The sequence below is a fragment of the Corvus kubaryi genome, unplaced genomic scaffold (genome assembly GCF_017639235.1).
Source record: "Corvus kubaryi isolate FWS band 111438036 unplaced genomic scaffold, C.kubaryi_AGA036_p1.0 37398, whole genome shotgun sequence".
In the NCBI taxonomy this organism is placed as follows: Eukaryota; Metazoa; Chordata; class Aves; order Passeriformes; family Corvidae; genus Corvus; species Corvus kubaryi.
Window position 1 is genome coordinate 29,042,199 of NW_024581137.1, and position 19,910 is coordinate 29,062,108.

At 38.8% G+C, this 19,910-nt stretch overlaps 1 protein-coding gene across 6 annotated transcripts in view; it reads left to right on the top strand.

Annotated features, from left to right (window-relative positions):
* Nucleotides 1–10: 10 nt before the first annotated feature.
* The window catches only part of SNX13 (sorting nexin 13), a 67,262-nt gene continuing 47,362 nt past the window's right edge, over nucleotides 11–19,910 (top strand). For 5 of the 6 annotated variants that reach the window (XM_042043218.1, XM_042043221.1, XM_042043220.1 and 2 more), the window contains exon 1: nucleotides 129–234. In XM_042043218.1, coding sequence (XP_041899152.1) covers nucleotides 223–234 — 12 coding nt within the window. In that variant the 5' untranslated portion in view covers nucleotides 129–222. Of the gene's footprint in view, nucleotides 235–19,910 lie in introns of all 6 variants that reach the window. The other variant, XM_042043217.1, reaches the window with a different exon arrangement.

Below are 19,910 nucleotides of genomic sequence, written 5' to 3' on the forward strand. Positions count from 1 at the left end.
CAAGCACGTAGCCGTCCCAAGATGGCGGCCGCTCCGGACCGGGCTGCGAGGGCGGCGGCGGGGCCGGGGCCGGCGGGCGGGCGGTGGCGGGGGCGGCGGGGGCTGGCGGCGCTCGCCTCGCCTCCCCGCGGGGTGCGGGGTAGTTTTCCGCGCGGCCGCCAGGCTTCACCATGCTGCGGGGCTAGAGCCGCCGAGGCGCCGCCGCAGCGCAGCGGGGTAATAATGTTAACAGAGGTAAGAGCGCTGCCCGCGGCGTGCCGGAGCGCCGGGAGCGGCTCGCTGTCCGCCCGAGCGGGCAGCACTCAGTGCCGCGGCTCAGACCTCCGCCGGGGGCCCGAGTTGTCTCGGCGGCTGGCAGTCTCCCCCTTGGCCGCGGAGGGCGGAGGCGCCGGCCGGCTCGCCCCGGGCACCGCCGGGCCCCTGTTATCAGCCTCTCTCCTCTCCCGGCCGGGCGGGACGGGAGCGGGGCGTTCCGCCGTGCCCGCTCTGTGCGGCGGCTGGGCCCGGTCCCTGTTCCGCCGCGGTCCGCAGGCGGCCGGGCTGTGCTGCCCGGCGAGGGGCCGTGGGGCCGCGCCCCCGCGGCGGGCCCGTGTCTGGAGGAGCGGAGCGCACCTGGTGACGGGAAGCCCGCCTCGGCCCTGGGCCGCGCCGGGGAGATGCCCCCGCCTGGGCCCCGCACGCCCGCTCGGGCTTCAGCCCCTCTGGCCTCCTCCTCCGCGGTGGCTTCGTAAAAGCTCCGTGCTTGCTTTCTTCTTGGAGGGCTTAAGCCGAGCGATTCGGCTGTGCTTGCAGGAGTTTGTGTCAGTAGGTAATCCTTAGAAGTTGGCTGCCCCGGTTCACCTCTGCCTGATGGAGGGTTTCCGTCCCGAAGCAGCCCGGCAGCTCGGCTGTGAGACAGGTATTTGAGGATCAGCGTGGGCTATAAATGTCTGCTGTGTCCAAAGGCATTCTAAAAGGGGGAATCTGGCAGTGCTATCTGGCAGTGCTTTCCCGTTGCTGGAAATTAGACTTTACCCTGTATTCTGTTTTGTCTATAAAGAGCAATTGATTTTCTATTTTTAATATGTCAGCAAGGTATCCTGAGTGCAGATATTTCTCCATCACAATGACTGCGTTACCCATGTTTTATAATTTGACATTTTATTCTACAGTGGAGGTTATTCATCCAGAAGTGAGTTGGAAAGCTTGCTTTCCAACACCTGAACATTTCAGCTCTGCTTTCCTGAATGATATTAAACAGTATCTTCCACGTTTCAATTTGCATCAGTTCAAAGTTTTAGGGCATTAAGAAAGCAGTTCTGTAGAGCCATGAGCTCTCAGATTTCCCCAGGAGGGTAAAATTTGCAGAATGAGTTAAACCTGTAAAAATATATGACCTAGTTTTGCATTGAGGGTATTTGGTGGGTGGTCAGGATTAATAAGCTGCATTGAAGAGAGTTGGTGAGTGTGATGCGTAAGCATTAGCCATAGTAATTTAGATTATTTTAAGGGTAGCATAGAACATTCTGGGTCGGTGCCTCCTACTGGACTGTTTGTTCCTTTTGATGGTGGCTGTGTGTGCCTATCCAAGACACTTTATATTGGAACTGAATTTTTTTTTTTTCTAACAGTGCTGAAATTGTGTGAATAGCAGTGTGAATGACACTTAATCCATTGGCTTTTTGAGGTAAAGCTTAGTGATTTTATGTGTTAAGACCAGTTATGACACTTACCCTTGGTGTCAGGAGGAGAGGGTTCTGATGTTCCCTACTTCTAGTTCCTGTACATAAGTTATAGACAAGATGCTTCAAGGTAAAGTATTCCAGCCTTGGTCTCTGCCAAGGAGAGGAATTTAAATTTTAAGGGAGTCTAGCAAAAATGCAGGCTTTGCCTGCCTGAAAAGCAGTTGTGGGGAGTTCTTCAGGCAGTCAGACAGCTCTAGGCTGTCAGTAGTACCCACCTAAGGTGAGCTGGAGGAGTCCTTTCCCGGTGCACTTTTCTGGGCATTCCGATGGTGACTTGGTAGCTACAACACCCTGGGGAAACCGCACACAGTCGCACCCATGAACCCTTACTACACTTTGGAGGAATATGCAGACTGTTTCAAGTCTACTGATAGATGCTTTCTTTATATATGAAAATTGAGATTGACTGTATGGTGAACTGGCATTAGAAGCAAAAACTGCACTAGTTTTTGGTGCTTGATATTTGTGGACTTTTCAAGTTTGCTACTGTCTAGAATGGCCAAGATCACTGTAATTTTTTTTTAGCCATTAAAAATTTAGATCAATTTCCCCCACTATAACTGGTAGTTTTATAACTTAAGAATGTAGAAAATATTTTTTCTTAAATACGTTTAAGCATGAAAGAAAAGCAGATCAGGTTTTACATGTATTGTAATCATGCAGTTAAAACATAACGTTGAGTTTCTCAAGGTCAGTTTCCTACATCCTTTGACTGTATCCATATTGCAGACCCCAGCAGATTCATTTCAGTTTTGTGTGAATGCAGTTAAGATTAGGACTTTGTAATCAGTAATTTCAGGGGAAGATCACACTTCCTGTCAGGAAAAAATACTCTGTGTGTTTTTTATTTGACCCTTTCTGCCTGTCTTATTTTAGTTGCATTCAAAACCCATGCTGTTGGATGCCAAGCACATACATTTATTTACCTAGCTAGCAAATGCCATTTCCAAATTTTTCACCATAAAACTTATTTCTGCAGTAGTGTCAAATACATTCTGTTGGCATGTATTCAGAGTCCTGCTGTGATGATCGTTTCCCTAGTCTGTCGTGTTGGCCATTCTGTGCCTTTTCACTTGTTCCCCTTTTCTTGTTCATCGGGTGTCTCGTCTGCTTTTCAGGCCGGTGTGGCCTGTTCCCGTGTGACTTACTGTCTGATCACTTTCTCATCTGGCGAGGCCATGATGGACACGAGTTGCAGTGGTCTTTCTCTTGTCTTTTTGGAAAGCTGGCTTCATCATGCTCGCCTCTTGTGCGGTGGCAACCGCACTGCACTGGCTGCGGGGAAGCAGTTGGTGTTTTACAGCTCTGGCTCTTGGTGGTCAGTAGTGTCTTAAATTCTGATGGAACAAACATTCAGTAGGATTTTGACTTAGTTTACAAGAAGTTTTAGATGTCTTTAAAACTGATGGCCTGTGCTGCCTACATTTGCAGCCTGTGTTAGCTCTGGAGAAGGCATTTTATCTCAACTGAGAAGTAGATTCCTTTTACTTTTCTCCAGCCACTCATTAAACTGCTTTGAGATGCTTAGGGAGGACTTTCTTCAGAATTTATCAGCAGCTAAATTTTTGACAACTTAATTCTCAGCAAGAGTAACTTGTTGCAGTACTAGTGACAGTTGAGAAGATTTTTGAAATTTGACAAAGTAGGAAAACTTTCTTACCCACAACTGAAAATGAGCCATACTAAATGAGCTCTGATGTGTTGGTATTTCTTACTGCAACAAGTCAAGATAATTTACTAACTACATGCAATATTTCCATTAAACAATCCATGTTTTGTTTATAAGAGAGGTTTAACAACCTTTTTTCTTGTTTTTGGTTAAATTTTGGTAACTACTAGCCGTTGAGAACGGTTTCTGAGCAAAACTAAGCAAATTAGCCTGTTTTTTAAGAATAAAGGTTGACTCAGCAGCTTGTTTTAACTTGCTCTAGAATAATAGTGAATTAGCCTTCCTGCAACAGTAGCACATTGTAAAGTATATTAGTACAGCTCTGAAAGATGCAGAACACAGTTAACTGCTTGATATACTGTAGCATTAACTTCTTCTGTTCCTTGATACATGGCAGTGGCAGATTGCTCTGGTGCTTTATGTATCTGAACTATGTTCTGCTGGAAGCACCATTTTCAAATGTGTAGACATTTACCAGGGTGCTGAAATAAATTAGTTTCTGTCCTTTTGTGAAACTTGTGTGCTGGGACTTTCTTTAGTGCCAGTGTTTTGCTAGATGAGATCTAGCTGGAGCATTAGTTACAAGCCCTTGGGAGGAAAAAAGCCTCTTTCTCCTTTAGTATTTTCTGTCAATGAGGTTTCCCGTACTGCTGGTTTGTGTTGTGTCCCTAATTGTTCCTATTACAGCTCTTTTAATAACTCCATATTTTATGACGTGTCAGTTAAAAGTATGTGAGAAATGCTAAAATTAAGAAAACTAACCTTTTACAAAGAACAGTTATCATGTATTCCTAAGTACTTGTTTTTAAATATTTTGCTGGCTACTAGTAAAACGTAGTGTCTAAACACTCAGGACTATTCTTAGAGTGTACAGTTGGGCCTAAACTGCTGAGACTGAATGCAGAGTTCTGCATCAACTCTAAAATATCAGTCTGGACCATTCCCCAAAACAGTGTGTAAAAAGAAAAGCATGAAGTTCCTTACTTCAACAAAAATAGTAATAGCTTGTCTGGTTAGATAGCTGAAGGAGCTCCACATGATGGTTTCCTCAGTCTGGTTGCACTCTAAGGAATTATCTCTTTTTTAAATATGTTTGTTGTCTTCTCCCCACCCTTACAAAGATGACAAAGCATGTTTTCTTTGAACTAGCATTGAGAGAATTTCTATTATTAGAAAAGAGAAGTCATTGGTATTATATCTTATTTGCAACACTGGAGGAATTAATATTTAGAAGTCCCACTAGCAGTTTTCCCCATTGCTTGGTTGAGAATACCAGGGCTCGAATGATAGCAAAATCGGTTGCAGTTGGCACTTGCAGTTATGTGAGCAAGAAGCTTCAAGAAGTACAAGGCATTGTAGTCTTGGGCCCAAATGCTTGCTCTTATGCCCCCACCATGTGATGTCTGATTTCTGAACTAATAAAATGAGGCATTATTTCATGATGTAAACATATTGACAAGTTTTAATAAGAGCACTCTAACCTTGTTTACATAATTTCTGTGGAATCACACCTTAAAATGATGATGGCATGATTGTGATTTACAAGTATGGGGTGAAATGGGTGTTTCTTTTTATTGTGAGTAAGCATAGATTATAGGTATGTTCAACTAGGGAAACTCCTTTTATAAATGCCTTTTGTTTTGGACAGGTCAATTCCTATGCTGTCACAAGTTTGGGAGGACCTGTTAAAGATTATTATTGCTCTGAAATGGGAGTAGCTGTAAAATCCTCAGAGGGTGGAGATGGATTTCTGAAGAAGTTGCAATGTTGATTGACTTTGTGTTCTGTGTGGAATGGGATGTGATCTCGGTGTTGCAGTTAAAATAGTGTGAGCCAAATTTATTGCTGTATTCTAACATTGACATTTTACAGACATTTAAAAAGCCCCACAAATTTTTAACTGGTTTTTTTCAAGTGGGATGCCATGAAAAATCTGGGATTTCCCAGGATGGAATACAGAATTTGACCATGGTGGTTAATGCAGGAGTTTATTTTGAAGCTGTTTTACCAGCGACACTGAAATTTTTTCAGTCCTGCTGTTTTGCCTATTTTCTCGGACAGTGAGCACAAGACTAATTTGATTTGAACCTCACCAGTTTGTCAGTCCACCAGTTGCCAGCAGAAGGAGATAAAATCATCTCTGTTGGCTTGCATTCCATTAAATCTTTTCATGCATCAAATGGCCTGTATGATGTCCTTTCTGCAACTTCACTTGGAAGGATTTTGTGATAATCAGAAATACTAAATTTCAAGAACTTTTTCTTTATTTCACAGGTGGAAATAGCACTGTGTTTATTCATGTGAGGGCTAATATGGCCTAATTAAAAGTTCACAGGTACCATTGTTGTCTGAAATGCTTAATTCAGGATCCCATTGTGGTTGGAGTTTTGAGTAGGAGGATGAGTTTTGCACACATTTTCTTTCCAAGAATGCTCGTAAGTTTGGAAATGTACTTTGAAGGATATTAACTGCTTAAATGCACTTGTGCTTTTGTTACAGTGTTGGGTTTTTTTTTTAATGTCTGTTCCTTTGCCTTTGTTCCCTTAATCTCATGCTTCTTGGAGGAACGGGGTGATCCCAGTTCTATTTTAATCAAATCTGTTTGTGTCAGAATATTTTTATTTCAGAAATGTCACTATTGTAAGACCATGTATTCTTGTTCTTCAGTATATTTTTGCAATTCTAAGGAATGAGTACTCAGCCCTTCTGGTTGTGCCTCTAAGGCAGTGCAGGTTAGCCTATCTGTTGTGATGTAAGGGAGTGAACTTGAGCCGGAAGTTTGAGTTGCTACATATCCTGTAGGACACCCTGCATTTCTACTCTTCCAGCGCTGTTAGACAAGGCCAAGTAGAAAATAATCTAGAATTGCAACATTCTTGCAGCAGCTGTCCAGCTGATTTTGAAACAGTGCCTCAGACTTGGGACGGTTTCTCACCTACCTCTTAATTGGTACTGAAAGCAGTGGGGAATGAAAGTGTATGGTGTTCCCAGTCACCCCTTATTCAGGATTTGGCATTCCAGACTGCATGGATGAGTTGAAGATCTGGTGATGTACATACCGTGGGAAACAAGTGTCCAACCTGTGTTACTGCAGAAAGAGTGATTGGTTTAAAGTCTTGCTGATTGTCAGAATGGTCTTGGAATTGTCTGACTTGGAGAGAGATGAGGGAGCCTTGCTTGTTGCCATGCTGCTGTTGTAACAACAGCTGCTGCAGGCTGAGATATCTCTGAGGCTTGAGTGTTTTCTCCTATGTGAGGCCCACTTAAACCTTTACACTCCATGTCCATTATAATAAATCAAAACTTTGTTTAGGTTGGTTTTCCCCAAAGGTTGTGGTGTTTCATACCATTGTATCAGCTTACTTCTCTGAAGCATATGTAGTGATTTTTTGTGATAGCTTGAAAATAGTAGGATCAGTAAAAATGATAAGTATTCCTTATTCACTGAAGGAACTATTTGTGCTTGAAATCGCATCTGTGTTTTACTGTATGATTTTTATTTTTTTTCTAAAAATCCATGCAAGTGGTTGTGGTTCCATTTTTCTTCCCACCCACCCCCCACCAGTGTATCTTGGTGTATTTGTTACTGATAGACATCTTAATTTTTCATGAAGCCTATTGGGGATTTAGGTATCCAACCTCTTTTAACATACTTGGAAGAAAAATACCTTTTTTTATTGTTTATATACTCAAATTAATATTTCTGATCACAATGCTAGCAAATGTAAATTTCATTAACTTTGTAAAGTAAAATCATATACTATGGAAGTCTTAAGTCTTGTGATTTAATGCCTGAATTACAAATTTAATTTGATGGTGCATATAATGAAGTGGTAATTACTTTTTATGCTTGTTTATTTATTTTGTAAAATTTAAAAATTCTTGTTGAGAATGAATTGTTTTATGTGAATATAATTGTTGTCATTTTGATAAGAAGTTATTTATTTACAACATTAGGCTAGGACAGTAAGGTTTTATCTAAAATTTTCATGCTAAACAAAGTTTTTCTTTTCACAGTCAGCAGTTTTTCTAAATTGAATAGTGTGCAGTAGGTAGGTGTGTTAAAAATAATTTGTTCTTACTTTGTGTATACAAGCACTTTAGTACTGGTACTTTGCTTTATGGTCTTACAACTATGTAGTTCATTGTTTCTTTTGTGCTTTATGCTTGACTTGAATGTGTGCTTAAAACTTTGAAATAAGTTTTATATTTATTTCTTTATGTTGTTTTTTAAGGTCTGGACTTTAAATGGTACTGGTCTTCTGTCTTTCAGTTGGCAGTTGTCCTACTGCAGCTTCTTAAAAATTCTTATGAAGATTATGAATTAGCAGTAGAGAGACCAACAAGGAACAATATTTCTATGAATGTTTCTAAGATCTTCCATTACTTTATTGGATATTTTCCTTTATTGAATTCTCCAATTAATGATGGTTGGCTGTTGCCTATCACTGTTTCTTTTAATTGTGCTTTATTTTACTGGCACCTTTTTTGTTTGAAATATTTTTTCTATTTTAACAATCTCAATATAACATGATGCTTGCTGTCTTCTTAATTCTTCTCTCTAGATTTCTAGATAATTGCCCATAACTCCTATTTCCCTTATTCTCTATTTTTTGATGCATTATGCCAAATGTTTTTTTGTTTTCCAGTGATCAAAGTAGCTGCATTGTGCTGTGTGGAGTTATGTACCTGGGTTGGTCTATGAATACTTCCACCTTGCTGTCTGTGTAGTTCTTATTTTCTTCGTTCTTTGTTTCTCTCATGTGTTGCCCTCTCCTTTATTGTTATTTTCTTTATGTAGTTACCTTTGTTTTCCTGCTGCAGTCACTGGGATGGCCATGTATTTTCCTTTAGGTGTCTTTCATGCACAAAGGCTTTAGGATGCTAGGAGTGCCATTTCATGTTTGGCTTCACTGGGTGTAGCTTGGGTGCTACTAAAGAGGTTTTTCTCCCCTCCACCAGACACAAGCTGGTCTGACTGCTTCTTGTTTCAGGTCTAGCAGCTAAGTAGCAACCGCATGAAGAATTCTTTTGCCTTGGTGAATGAGTCTTGTGGAGGGATATGAGGGTGGGAACACAGGATAAGTTGCCAGATCAACAGCTGCATGGTTTGGTGCTAGGGAAGTGCATAGTGCTATTCTGCGTTTCCTTCCGCATAGATCTAAACCAAGTCAATATCCAAAATAATTCCTGTACTTTGGAAAGCAGGGAATGTCACTATTCCCTCAGTGACTTCTGAATGCATCACTGCTTCCAGAAGAAGTTATGAGTAAGGTTTGTTAGCTCCAGTTAGGTTTCTTTTTTTTGTTCTTGGCCATGTGGCAATAATTGAAGTTTTCAGATATCTTCTCTAAACTTGCCCTGGGAGCTGGATACTCAAATGACTCAATTAGTTTAATCTATAATAAGTTTCAGTCTATAATCTTGAAGTGGGAAGAGTTGATGCACCATTTCTATGGTTTCCTTCCTCTCCGAATTCATTGAAATTTGTTGGAAATATTCCATGCCCTGATGTTTGAGAATGAAGTGTTTCAGCAAGTTCATGGAACTGTCCCTTTATGTAAATGCTATTTGTAGATATTCACATTGCTTTCCCTCTTCTGTTTCTTAATGGGAGAGGTAGTATGTGAACCTGGAGATATCCAGAAAATAGTTGAGGTGCTGATTCTGGGCCCAGATTTAGTATGAGGAAGAAGATGACTACTTGAGGCTAAAAGATTAATTTAGGATACTCAACAGGCTCTTTGCTTTCATAGAGAGGCCAGATGGACAGAAGTTATGGAGCAGAGTCTTGGAAGAAGCTGTAGGAGGCTCCACGCTAGTTACACTTACCTGCAGCGCTGTCAGCAGTGTTCTGTAGCAAACCACTTGATAAAACTTGTGGAGTTTCTCAGGGTTGTGTGGGCAGCAGACAGCAGTTTTCTCAGTAACAGTATTAGGGAAAAGGCAAAAGTGCAGAGAACTGTGAAAGAGATGCACAGAGTGAGCCAGCCTTCCCAAATGCCTTCCCCAAACATCTCTGGAAAGCAAGTGGGTAAAGCGCACAGGCAATAAGGACTGTAGGAGGTTTTGGGAAAAGGGGATATTAAATACATGAAGGGGAAAGATTTGATTTGTTTCTGTTGCATTCCTGTTACGTTTGTTCCATTGGAAAAAGACAATAATATTTAAATAATTTCCCCCCCTGTTAAGTAAGGGCTTTTTTTGCTGATTAGAAGCAAAATCAGAGTGCTGATTTTTTGTGTTGGCACTGTCCATTCTGTGAAGGTAGGCATCAGCTGCTTATTAAAGAAGTTGCAGATTTTTTTGTATATTGTGCAGTATTGAAAAACTTGGTGACACTGAACTAATCTCTTTCTCTTGCTTTATTTTGTGCAACTGGATGATGTTATTCTGTCCAGAAAAACAGTTGCAAGGAACAGGAAGTTTTTAGGCTTACTCTAGCTTTGTAAAGGTTTGTGTCATTTTGTATAACAGCTGTTTCCATGGTTATTTTGTCTTAACCCAGTAAGCATGCTTCATATGAAATTTGGCCTTGTTGGAGTTCAGATGTACTCTCAGAGACCACTGGGAATTTGTAGTGAAATAGTGGTTTTATCAGAGTTTCTGTATTTAGTAACTGGAGAAAACCTGTGGTACTCAAAGAACTGCATAAAATTTAAACTTTGGAAGAAAACAGTGGAGTAACATTACAGTCTCCAGAGGAAGGTGCTAGTATTTTGTCAGTGGTTTTAAGTTTCTTTAAAACGTACTATATTTGCAGTTTGGGATCCTACTTATTATTTGTGTACTGACAGCAACTTCTTTGTGGTGCATACTCTGATCTTTGGAGTTTTTATATCCATTTCATTTTCCAGTTTGTTAATTATAATACTGATTAAAAAGCACTACATAGTTTTAAAAACTATTGTGGAACTATCAGTGCATTTTAGACAAGAAATTAGATATAGCGAAGGGTTGACCATTGCAAGCAGGAGTCCAAACTGAAACTGGTTCATGCTGCTGGCACTGATTGAGGTCTTGGAACTAAAAGAACAAAAAAAATCTGCCAAAATATTAAAATCAGTGAATACAGTGTTGGTAGCTGTTTCTTCAGAATCTGGTGTTTTGGCAGCAGATGCCCTTTATTACTTTGGTGGTAGGTGTGTAGAGACGACGACTCTTGTTTATTTTTGAAGACAAAGGTGAGCACCAGAGAGAGGAGGAGGGGAGTAATACTTTTAAAAATTGTGTTACTTCTCAGTCACATAAAAGAGGGTCAGAATGTTAATTGGGAGCACCAACAAGCTTTCTAAATCTACCCTTCTCTTGGTGGCAAGTGTCACCAGTGGCTTCATAATATGGATATATTTTGTTTCAGCACAAAATCCTTTGTGGTGGAATTGGATATTGTACATTGGTTTCCAGATTGATTTGGATTTTAATGGGAAGGCCAAAACTGGACACAGGACTCCAGGGGTGTCCAAATGGAGAGAAAGATTCACTTTGCTGTCTCTGCTGGTGACACTTCTGTTGATAGAGAGTAGAATACTGTTGGCCACCTTTGCTGGAAAGGCACACTACTGGCTCGGATTCACCTTACAGCCCACCTCGGGGTCCCTTTCTGCAGAGCTGCTTCCCAGAGAGTGGGCCCCAGACAGTATTGTGGCCCAGGGTTAGTCCACCCCAGATGCAAACTTCTGCTTGTTTTTGTTGAACTTGATGAGGTTCCTGTAAACCCATTTTTCCAGCCTGTTGATACACCTCAGAACCCTCCAGTGTAATGAGCGCTCACCCCACTTGAGGATTCTGTGCACACTGAGAGTTCACTGTATCACATCACCCACATTGCTAAGGCATCATTGGTCCCATATTGATCCTTGAAGGTTTCCACCTAGTTACTGGCTGCACACTGAACTCTGTACCGCTAGTCACATCTTTGCATCCAGCATTTTTTCACTTACCTTTTAATCTACTCATCCAGCCCATACCTCACCAATTTAGTGATAAGGAAGCTGTGGGATGTTGTGCTAAAGGCAAAGTGCACATCATCTAAGGCCCTGCCCTTGTCCTCAGTATCACTCACCTCACTGTAGAAAGCAGCTGGGTTGCTCAGACACGATTTGCACTTGGTAAATCTCTTGGTTGCTCACAACCTTCTTAGAGACTGAGGTGATTCTGACTGGCATGTATTTTTCCTTCCTCCCTGGCCTGGACCTTCTCTCCTGTTGATGCTCTTCTGCTGCCAATACAGTCTGAATAATCATTTATGTTGGCTTCTGTTAAGCTTTGTGGTTTTGGATTCCATGATAGCAATTACAGTACTGCCTTTAGTCAAGGTGGCCTTTGACATTACAGTTATTGCCTACAGCTTTTCTCCTCCTTTTTAATAAATTAGGAAAAAGAGGAAAAACTTTTTTCAGGGGTTGTAAAAAGGGTAGGGATGTTTTAACCACATTATTTCATTTACCAAAATAATACTACAAACATAGATGGCATTACTGTATTTAGAGACAACAGCCTTGATCACTTGGGATAATATGAAAATTAATTTTTAGTCTTGTTCAGTCTGTTACTGGAGAACTTCTTCTGGCAATTATGATATATAATATGAAATAGCTTCTTCCACTTGTATTCTTTCACATTTGTAACCCAACTTAATAAGGCAAGTAGAGTCAATCTTTATATTTAGTACAGTCCTTGATAAAAATATTCTCAAGTTATGTTTTTAGCTTAGTATTTTTAAAGTAACTTTTTCATCTAGATGAGGAATGTTGCTTATTTGGAATCTATTAGATTGAACGTACTATTCAAAGAATAAAAACCCCACAGTAAACCACAATATTGCATCCAAAGCAGTTGCATCTTACATTTAGTGGGATAATGCTGAAAATTGTGATGCAAGTAGCAAATAGCAACATAATATTAGCAGTGGATTAAAGAACTAAACAAAACTCTTGGATGACTAATTTTATAGGCTGAAGAAGCCAGAGTACTAAAAGGTTGATCAGAATTAATGACTAAATCTTTCTGCAGTAAATTTAAGTACTGGATTTTGTGTGTATATATATAATATTTATGTATATGTGAAATATGTATGAACACATATAATAAATTTAACTCTCAGTAAAAAAAAAATCACACTCCTGCAGATATATATTGAAACATATGGTTTATCAGTCTGTTTAGAAGAAACTACTGGTTTTAAGGAATTTGCTTGAAAACAATTATTTGCTTATGGCTGCTTTCAAGCAAGTCCTCAAGTGGTAGAACAAAAATCTTAGTATTTTTGTCAGTATAAAATTTGAAGGTGTTGTCTGCTGTTTACATGTGATGAGTTGTTTAGGAAAAAGCAAAAAAATAAAGCTCAATAACTGCTGTTGCAGTGTGCAGTTCCAAAATGTTCAAAATTTTATATAATTTATCTTATTTTATACCTCATGTCTCTGACACATCTGTATTTGCAAAAACTTTGCACTTTCACTTAGTTTCACTTTTTGTTGTAGTGGGGTTGTTGTTTGAAGTTAGCGAGATTTTCCAAAGCAGATACTGTATCTTTGTGCATCTTTTTTATATTTATTCTTTTTTTTAAGCTGATTCTATCAATTCAAGATTGCACAAACTGTTTTGCACACAACCACTGCTGTGAAATTGTGTGGTATCTCCATAGGAAAAAAAATGGATTTGTTTTAAGAAAAGTAGTCATTGTTCATCAGACCGCTTATAACCCATCTTTTACCATGTTGTCCTCCCTGTAAAGATCATAGACAATAATGATTTGCCTTTGAACAGAAGACTCTGTCCAAAATAATGTTTATATAAATAATCTCTGTATAAATTTTTTTTGTAATGGTATAAATTGGGGAAGTGTAACGGAGATTTAAGTTCCAGGAATAGGCAGATGCTTATTGCTTGGCAAAAGGGATGCTTAGTTGAAGTTACCACTATGACAGAAGAACAGCATAGAACTAAAGACATTTCTTCTCTACTTCCCAAAACCACAGCTCTCTAGGTATGAAGAAACCTTTCTAAAAACGTGTCCCAAGCAACTGTTTCTGTAGTATCCGTGAGCTCTGCCTACACGTTTTTATTAGAAACACAGAGAGATGACCACTAGATCTGATTCTTGTGGGGAGAGACTCATTTAATGCATACAGATAAATACTAGGAGCTGGAGTGGTAGAAATTGTTCTCAAAGCAAAGCTCATGATTCTTCAAGTTCATTCAGTGGAATCAGGTTTCTTTAGCAGTGAAAAAAGAAAAAAATGGTGAAAAGAACGTTTAGATAACTCCTTGCTGCCGGAAAATAAAAAGCTTAAGATGCTACTTGAGCAGTAGTCAAAAATGAAATAACAGTTTCTTGACCTAGAGCATGTGACCTCATTATTTTAGCTATATAGGAGAACAGACCTTTTTTTTCACCTGCTAAGGATTCTGGGGGCTTCCCCCTCTGTCCACTTTGCCACTATTTTGCACCAGAAGAACTTGAAATAGATGTAATCTGTTTATCCAGAGGCTGAATGTAGAGCAGTCTAGATTATCTCATTGGCTTGAATTCAAGATAGAGGGATTATTTTATTCTCTCACTGTAGATCACCTTAGGCAATCCTGTGAAGCCTGGCCCTGTTTCAATCACCTAAGGTGATCCAAGATGCTTTTATCTTTTTGTCTTGCTTTCTGTCCAAATAAATAAATTAGCTTGGATACAAGTCAATATGTATTGTTACAAAGGAAAAAGATCACTTTCTTGGATTTTGTATTAAAGATGAGTTTGATTATGTCACTTTCATATTCAAGAAAGTAGCAGAAAGTGGGACTTGCCTCTTTTATTTCTCATTGCTATCCAAGATGCTCAAGTGCCTCTTTTAAATTTGACCGAAATTTCATATCCTTTAAGTAGAACATGATTCAGACTGGATTTTAATGCAAGCATGTTATCAGAAAGAGTGTGCATCTGTGAAGGTGGCCTCTTTGTTTTTCATAGCAAGATAAGTACTTGGGCGATTCAAGAAAAGGTTACATGAAATGAAGCTTTCTGTCCGTTGATGATAGTTTTGCTATATAATAAAGTAGCTGTTAGCACTGGAAATAAAGGTTAGTAAAATGAAGGTCAGTTTAAAATTAAACATTTCGCTTCCTAATCTCATGTAATGATCAGCAATGGTGGCAAAGCAAGTGTGAGAGAGGAAGAAAAAATAATCTTGACTCTTGACTCCAGGCTGAATTTTACTCTGTTTACTTGAGAAGAAAGTTTGACATTGGAAATATTTACCATTTCTTATAGAACTGTAAGTGATAATCACAAAAATGGTCTTTTTCTTGCAAAAACCCCAGTTGTATCAAAATATGGAACTTCTTAATTTTTAATTATATTACAGATTGTATAGTAATATTCTGTTTATTGCAAACAGTCAAGTTTCAGTAATGGAATTTGTTGCTCTCTGGATAAATACTAAAATTGAAGTAATGTGCACAATAACTTTTAGTCTTTCTAGTTACACACTATAATATTACATATTTTAAGAAACAGTTAGAATGTATTTTCATTTAAATATTTGCACTTCTGAAAAAGAGTTTCAGGAATAGCCAAAACCGCAGTAATAGTGAATACAGACAAAAAATTATTGCCTATCCATTAGAGCTTAATGCGTTACTCCGCCTTGTATAGCTGTAGGGGAGAGTAGGGGAAACGATCCCAAAAGCATTACTGTTTCATGCAATGTGAGGAACAGCAGGAAAACCCAAACTCAGTGCAGTTAGACATGATTGTGTTTGAATTAATCCAACTGTTAAATAATTAAGCCATTTGACATACAAAGTGTGCGTTGAATGGAAGAAGGGGAGGTGAGGTAAAGAGGAGACAGATGGACTCTTGCTTGCAACAGAGAGTTTCCAGCCTCTGTAACCAGGAGGGATCAGCAGGAGTACTGCACTTACCTAGAAGAAACTTCATTGGCCAAACTTCTTAACTCTTAACATTAATTAACATTATCTTTTTTATTTATGTAAAAGATTATTAGTGTATATTTATATGCTTTAGTATTTTAAGCTTTCTTTAGAAAAAAAACCCAATCTAAATGTAGAATGACAAAAGCAAAATAGACTATGTAAAGTTCTTTAAAAATTTTTTTAAAATTTCGAGAGTTTCCTTGGAAGTACTGCAGCAAATTATTGTATAAATTCACCACAATTATTTTTCCATAGTGTGAAGTAGGAGTGGAGGTTAGGGTGTTGTTTGCCTTTATGGGCTAAGGAAAGAAAAGGGCAATAGGATAAGAAGAAAGAGCTTAAAAAAGGACCTTTAGTGTTGTTAGGATATCATGATATGCAGAACTCAAAACTCTGTTGACATGTCTTTCAGATGACTGCTTTAACTTTGGCAGATAGGAGAACGTAACTAGAAAGCTGCTAATGGTTTATTTCACAATTGTTAAATATTTCCCTGAGTAGTGTAACATAAGAATTTCACTGTGCTGAAATTGGCACTCCGGTTGGTACAGCTTTCCAATTTTACTTGTCATGCTAGTGAAGAGACAGTAATTTGAAACCTAAAATAATGTTTTTAATCACTTGACAAAAGTGACACTCACCTTAATTATAGAAAGGTTTATATGTGAACATGTTCCATTTGCACTCAAAATGGAAGTCAAATTAAAAGGCAGATGTGTGGAATTAACAAAATTAAACTTGACATCTACTGTAAATGCAATCTCTGACAATTTTTTTAATGTGAGCCCAGAGGAGGCATTAAAAAAACCCACCAACCTAATAATTTAAATTACCCAAATGGCAAAAGGTAGTTTGATTATCAGTGTGTGTTGGGAACAGATCAGCTACTGTAACTTTTTAATGGACAAATGTAATTTGATAAACAGAGTAAAAGTTGAGCAGAGAAACATGTTTTTGTTTTTAAATGTTGCTTTTCTTTCGAAGTTCAGATGATTCTGTTGCAACCGTTAAATCTGAAAATAATCACAAATTATAATCTTCCAAAGTAGTATTGGTCTTTTGGATGCTGCGATAAGACTTACATCTTCTGCTGCAGCTTTAAGATTGACAAGCAGATGATTCCAGAGCCAGGCCTTCCTATATGGGTGTTCTTTATTTCCTCTTGATCTGTGTCTTCAAACCTGAAACCACAATTACTGTGAATGTGTGTGGGAATTGTGAAGAGAGACAAGTGCCTGGAACAGGAGCTTCTTGCTGGAGTAGGAGCATGGTGGCACCCAGAGCCTCACGAGTGGAAACACTTGTCCGTTGTTCACTGGCAGAGGGGGACTAGCAGGAACCGGTCATCTGGACTTGTGGAGTAACACTTGTTTTGCCCTGAACCAGACACACGTGTTACCTTACTGCCAGTTCCAAGCTAAAATTGACAGCACTAGTTTAAATCCAAACAACAAACCTACACTGGTGAATCATTTTTAGAGAAAGATGTGTCAAGACTGAAGATCTTGCTTAAAAATGGGTGTGGGGCAAAGGTCTGAAAGATTGTCAGATGGATTAAGCAAATAAGAAACCTATTGAAGCTACTTTTTAGTAAGACGTAATTGTGTTTGTTTCTGGAATAAGTAATTGCTGTGGATTGTGGATTTCTAGAAACTTCTGTGTGAATGGTCGTGTTAAGTTACATAGTCAGTGTTAGCTCAGCACTATTAGCCGTAACGGTGTGCAGCTTCGACCATCAGAATGTTGCCTTGATTCGGAAGCAGAAACCAAAGAAAAAGCAAATATGCATAAGAAAGCAAATTCTTTAGGTACTATTAGTACTTGACTGTATACTGTGGAAAAATCATTCCATGTGAAAAATGGACAAAACCTAGTCAGAAAACCAAACAAACAGGTCATCGAGGTGATAGTTTTTTTATCTGTTAAAGCTGAATCAAGCACATACGAATATTCACCTTTGTGTGCCTTCTCTCACTTGATGAGCCTCTGCAGCGTGCTGTTGGAGCTTACAGACACCGCTGTACTTCAGCTGCAGTTTATTTTGCTGAAGCAACTCCCAACTCTGGGAAGAAAATTACTGTGTGTGACCACAGTGCTACATTAACCTATCATATATTATATATATGACCTTAGTAATATACTGCAGAAGTCCTTGTAAAATCTTAGACTTGAGAGCTACGGAGTGATGATGGTGAGACAAACATGGAGTATCTGTAGTGGTGATAAGCAAAAGTGGTTAAAACTGGTGAAGTGTGGAGCAGCTGCTGACATGGAATAAACCTCCTTTATCCGTGTGTATGCACACAGTGTATACCCGACCATGCCTACCGCAGAACTGAGGCTTGTGTTTCTCTTTAGCCTTTAGGTAACTGTCCCTAATTCCTTGAAAGTCAGTGAACAGCACTATGCCAGCTCAGCTTGGAAGTTTGCTGTGCCAATATAGGGCATGTCAGCTTCTTTTGAAGGGTCTGGATAGATGTGACTTAAACACTAGCAATTAGACCATTTCTTTAGAAGACTGGTTTGTTCTTTCTGTCAAGAGTGATAAGCATTTGCCCTGCAGCTAACTTTAGTAAGACTAGACAGAGCTTTAGTAAATCTGTGAATCTTCTAAAAAATTACCATTATGAATAAAATTTGGAAATAAGCTGTAAGTGGGGTTTGAATTTAAATACCTGAACTATTTTCATACTGACCAGCTGCATCATATTTGTGTATGTTTGGACATTCTATTCAAAAATAGTTGGTTTTGATGTATATAGAACTTTTAAAGTAAGTTTTCTTTTTTTTTCCTAGGAGTTATATTGCTGAAGTCCTGTCAAGAAGTGTGGAGTTAGGGGAAGTTCTGTTTACAGTCAGCAGAAAGGGTACCATCCTGATGATTTAATCCCTTTGAATGTCTCAAAATCCATAATACTATAAACTGCTCATTTAGGATATACAAGAATTGGGTCAGTATCTGTTGTACTTCCTGCAGTGTACCAAGTTGTACAAATTTTAGGAAATCGTATTAAAATACCAAATGAGATTTGAATCTCTGTACCCATATGCTAAACTGCAAAACTAGAGCATAGGACAAAAGGTCACTGTTTTCTTTATTAGAGTTATAGAGCTTTCTTTGTTAATTATGCATTCATCCAGCTCTGAATATACATCCATCTAGTTTAATTAAGTCATTTAGAGTGCTTATCCCATATTTAGAACTTAAACTTTTTTGAATGATGTGATTAAGCATAATGGGTTTTTGACATAAAAAGACCATCATTAAATGCTATCTTCTGTGTGCATATCTTCCTTATCATGCTTGTAGTGCTCTGCAGAAGTTTTAAAATGTATTTCTGAGGGCATGAATATGCAGAATCTTCTTTTTGTATTGAAATGTAGATGTGCAATGGGATCTCATGTTTTAGTTCTGTTGCATTTGCCAGGTTTTTTTGGTTTCTTTTTTTTGACTGGTGTGTCTCTCCTTTCTATCTTCCAAAGAGTTTATCATAGAATCCTAGAATGGTTTGGGTTGGAAAGGACCTTAAAGATCATCTAGTTCCAACCCCCCTGCTGTGGGCAGGAACACCTTCTGCTAGACCAGGTTGCTTAAAGCCTCAACCAACCTGGCCTTGGACACTGCCAGGATTGGGGCATCCACAGATTTTCTGGACGACCTGTTCCAGTACCTTGCCACCCTCTTGCCTAGTATCTAATCTAAACTTAGTCTCAGTTTGAAGCCATTCCCCCTTGTTTTGTCACTACATGCCCTTGTAAATAGTTTCTCTCAATCTTTCTGGTAGGCTCTCTTCATGTACTGGAAGGCCACAGTTTACTTACACACATTTACTTACTATGAGTCAACAAAACAACAAAATCTTCTACTCAGTTATGATTGAGTTTTTTGGTTTTTTGTAGTGCCAATTCAGCATTTTAGTGTTGTGGCTTTTATGGTTTATATTATCTATTAAAGCATTTCCTCAGCTTAAAGAGAATTGAATAACTTGCAATGTGGTTTTTTTAATTGCGGTACTTCAATTACACTCATCTACATACTAGTATGTTTTCATTTTTCCTAGACTGAAACACTAAGAACAAGGCCAGTACAGCTTTTACCTCTTGCTAAGAAAGTTCAACTAGGAGAAAATAGAATTTCATCTCAATGTTCCATTAAACTTTTAACTAAGAAGAATGAAGTAATTCTGATGACTGCAGTTTAGATCGGCGAAACAGTCTCTCTTCAGAGCTGTGATTTTGCTTTTTGGTCTTGCTCTCAGAAAATAATCAAAGGTGCTTTATATAGGAGTCTTAGTTTGTATTATTTTTTATTGTCTATAGGATTTTTAAAATGTTTTTTGAAAAAGTTGATTTTTTAAAAACCTGTACCTAAGATGAAAAGATGAAATCTAAATAGTCCTTTGAGAGAAATGATCTGTAGCTCCTTCGTATTAAAAGCTAAAAAAGGGCTCTCTGCAAATCTGGTGTTCAATCTCTGTTTGTTTTCTAAATGTCAAACTGCGAGACGAGTTTATTTAAATACTTTCTTAGTGTTACTTGTTGACACAGTTGTCTGAGTTCGCATCAGGGTGTCATTTGATCACTGTTAG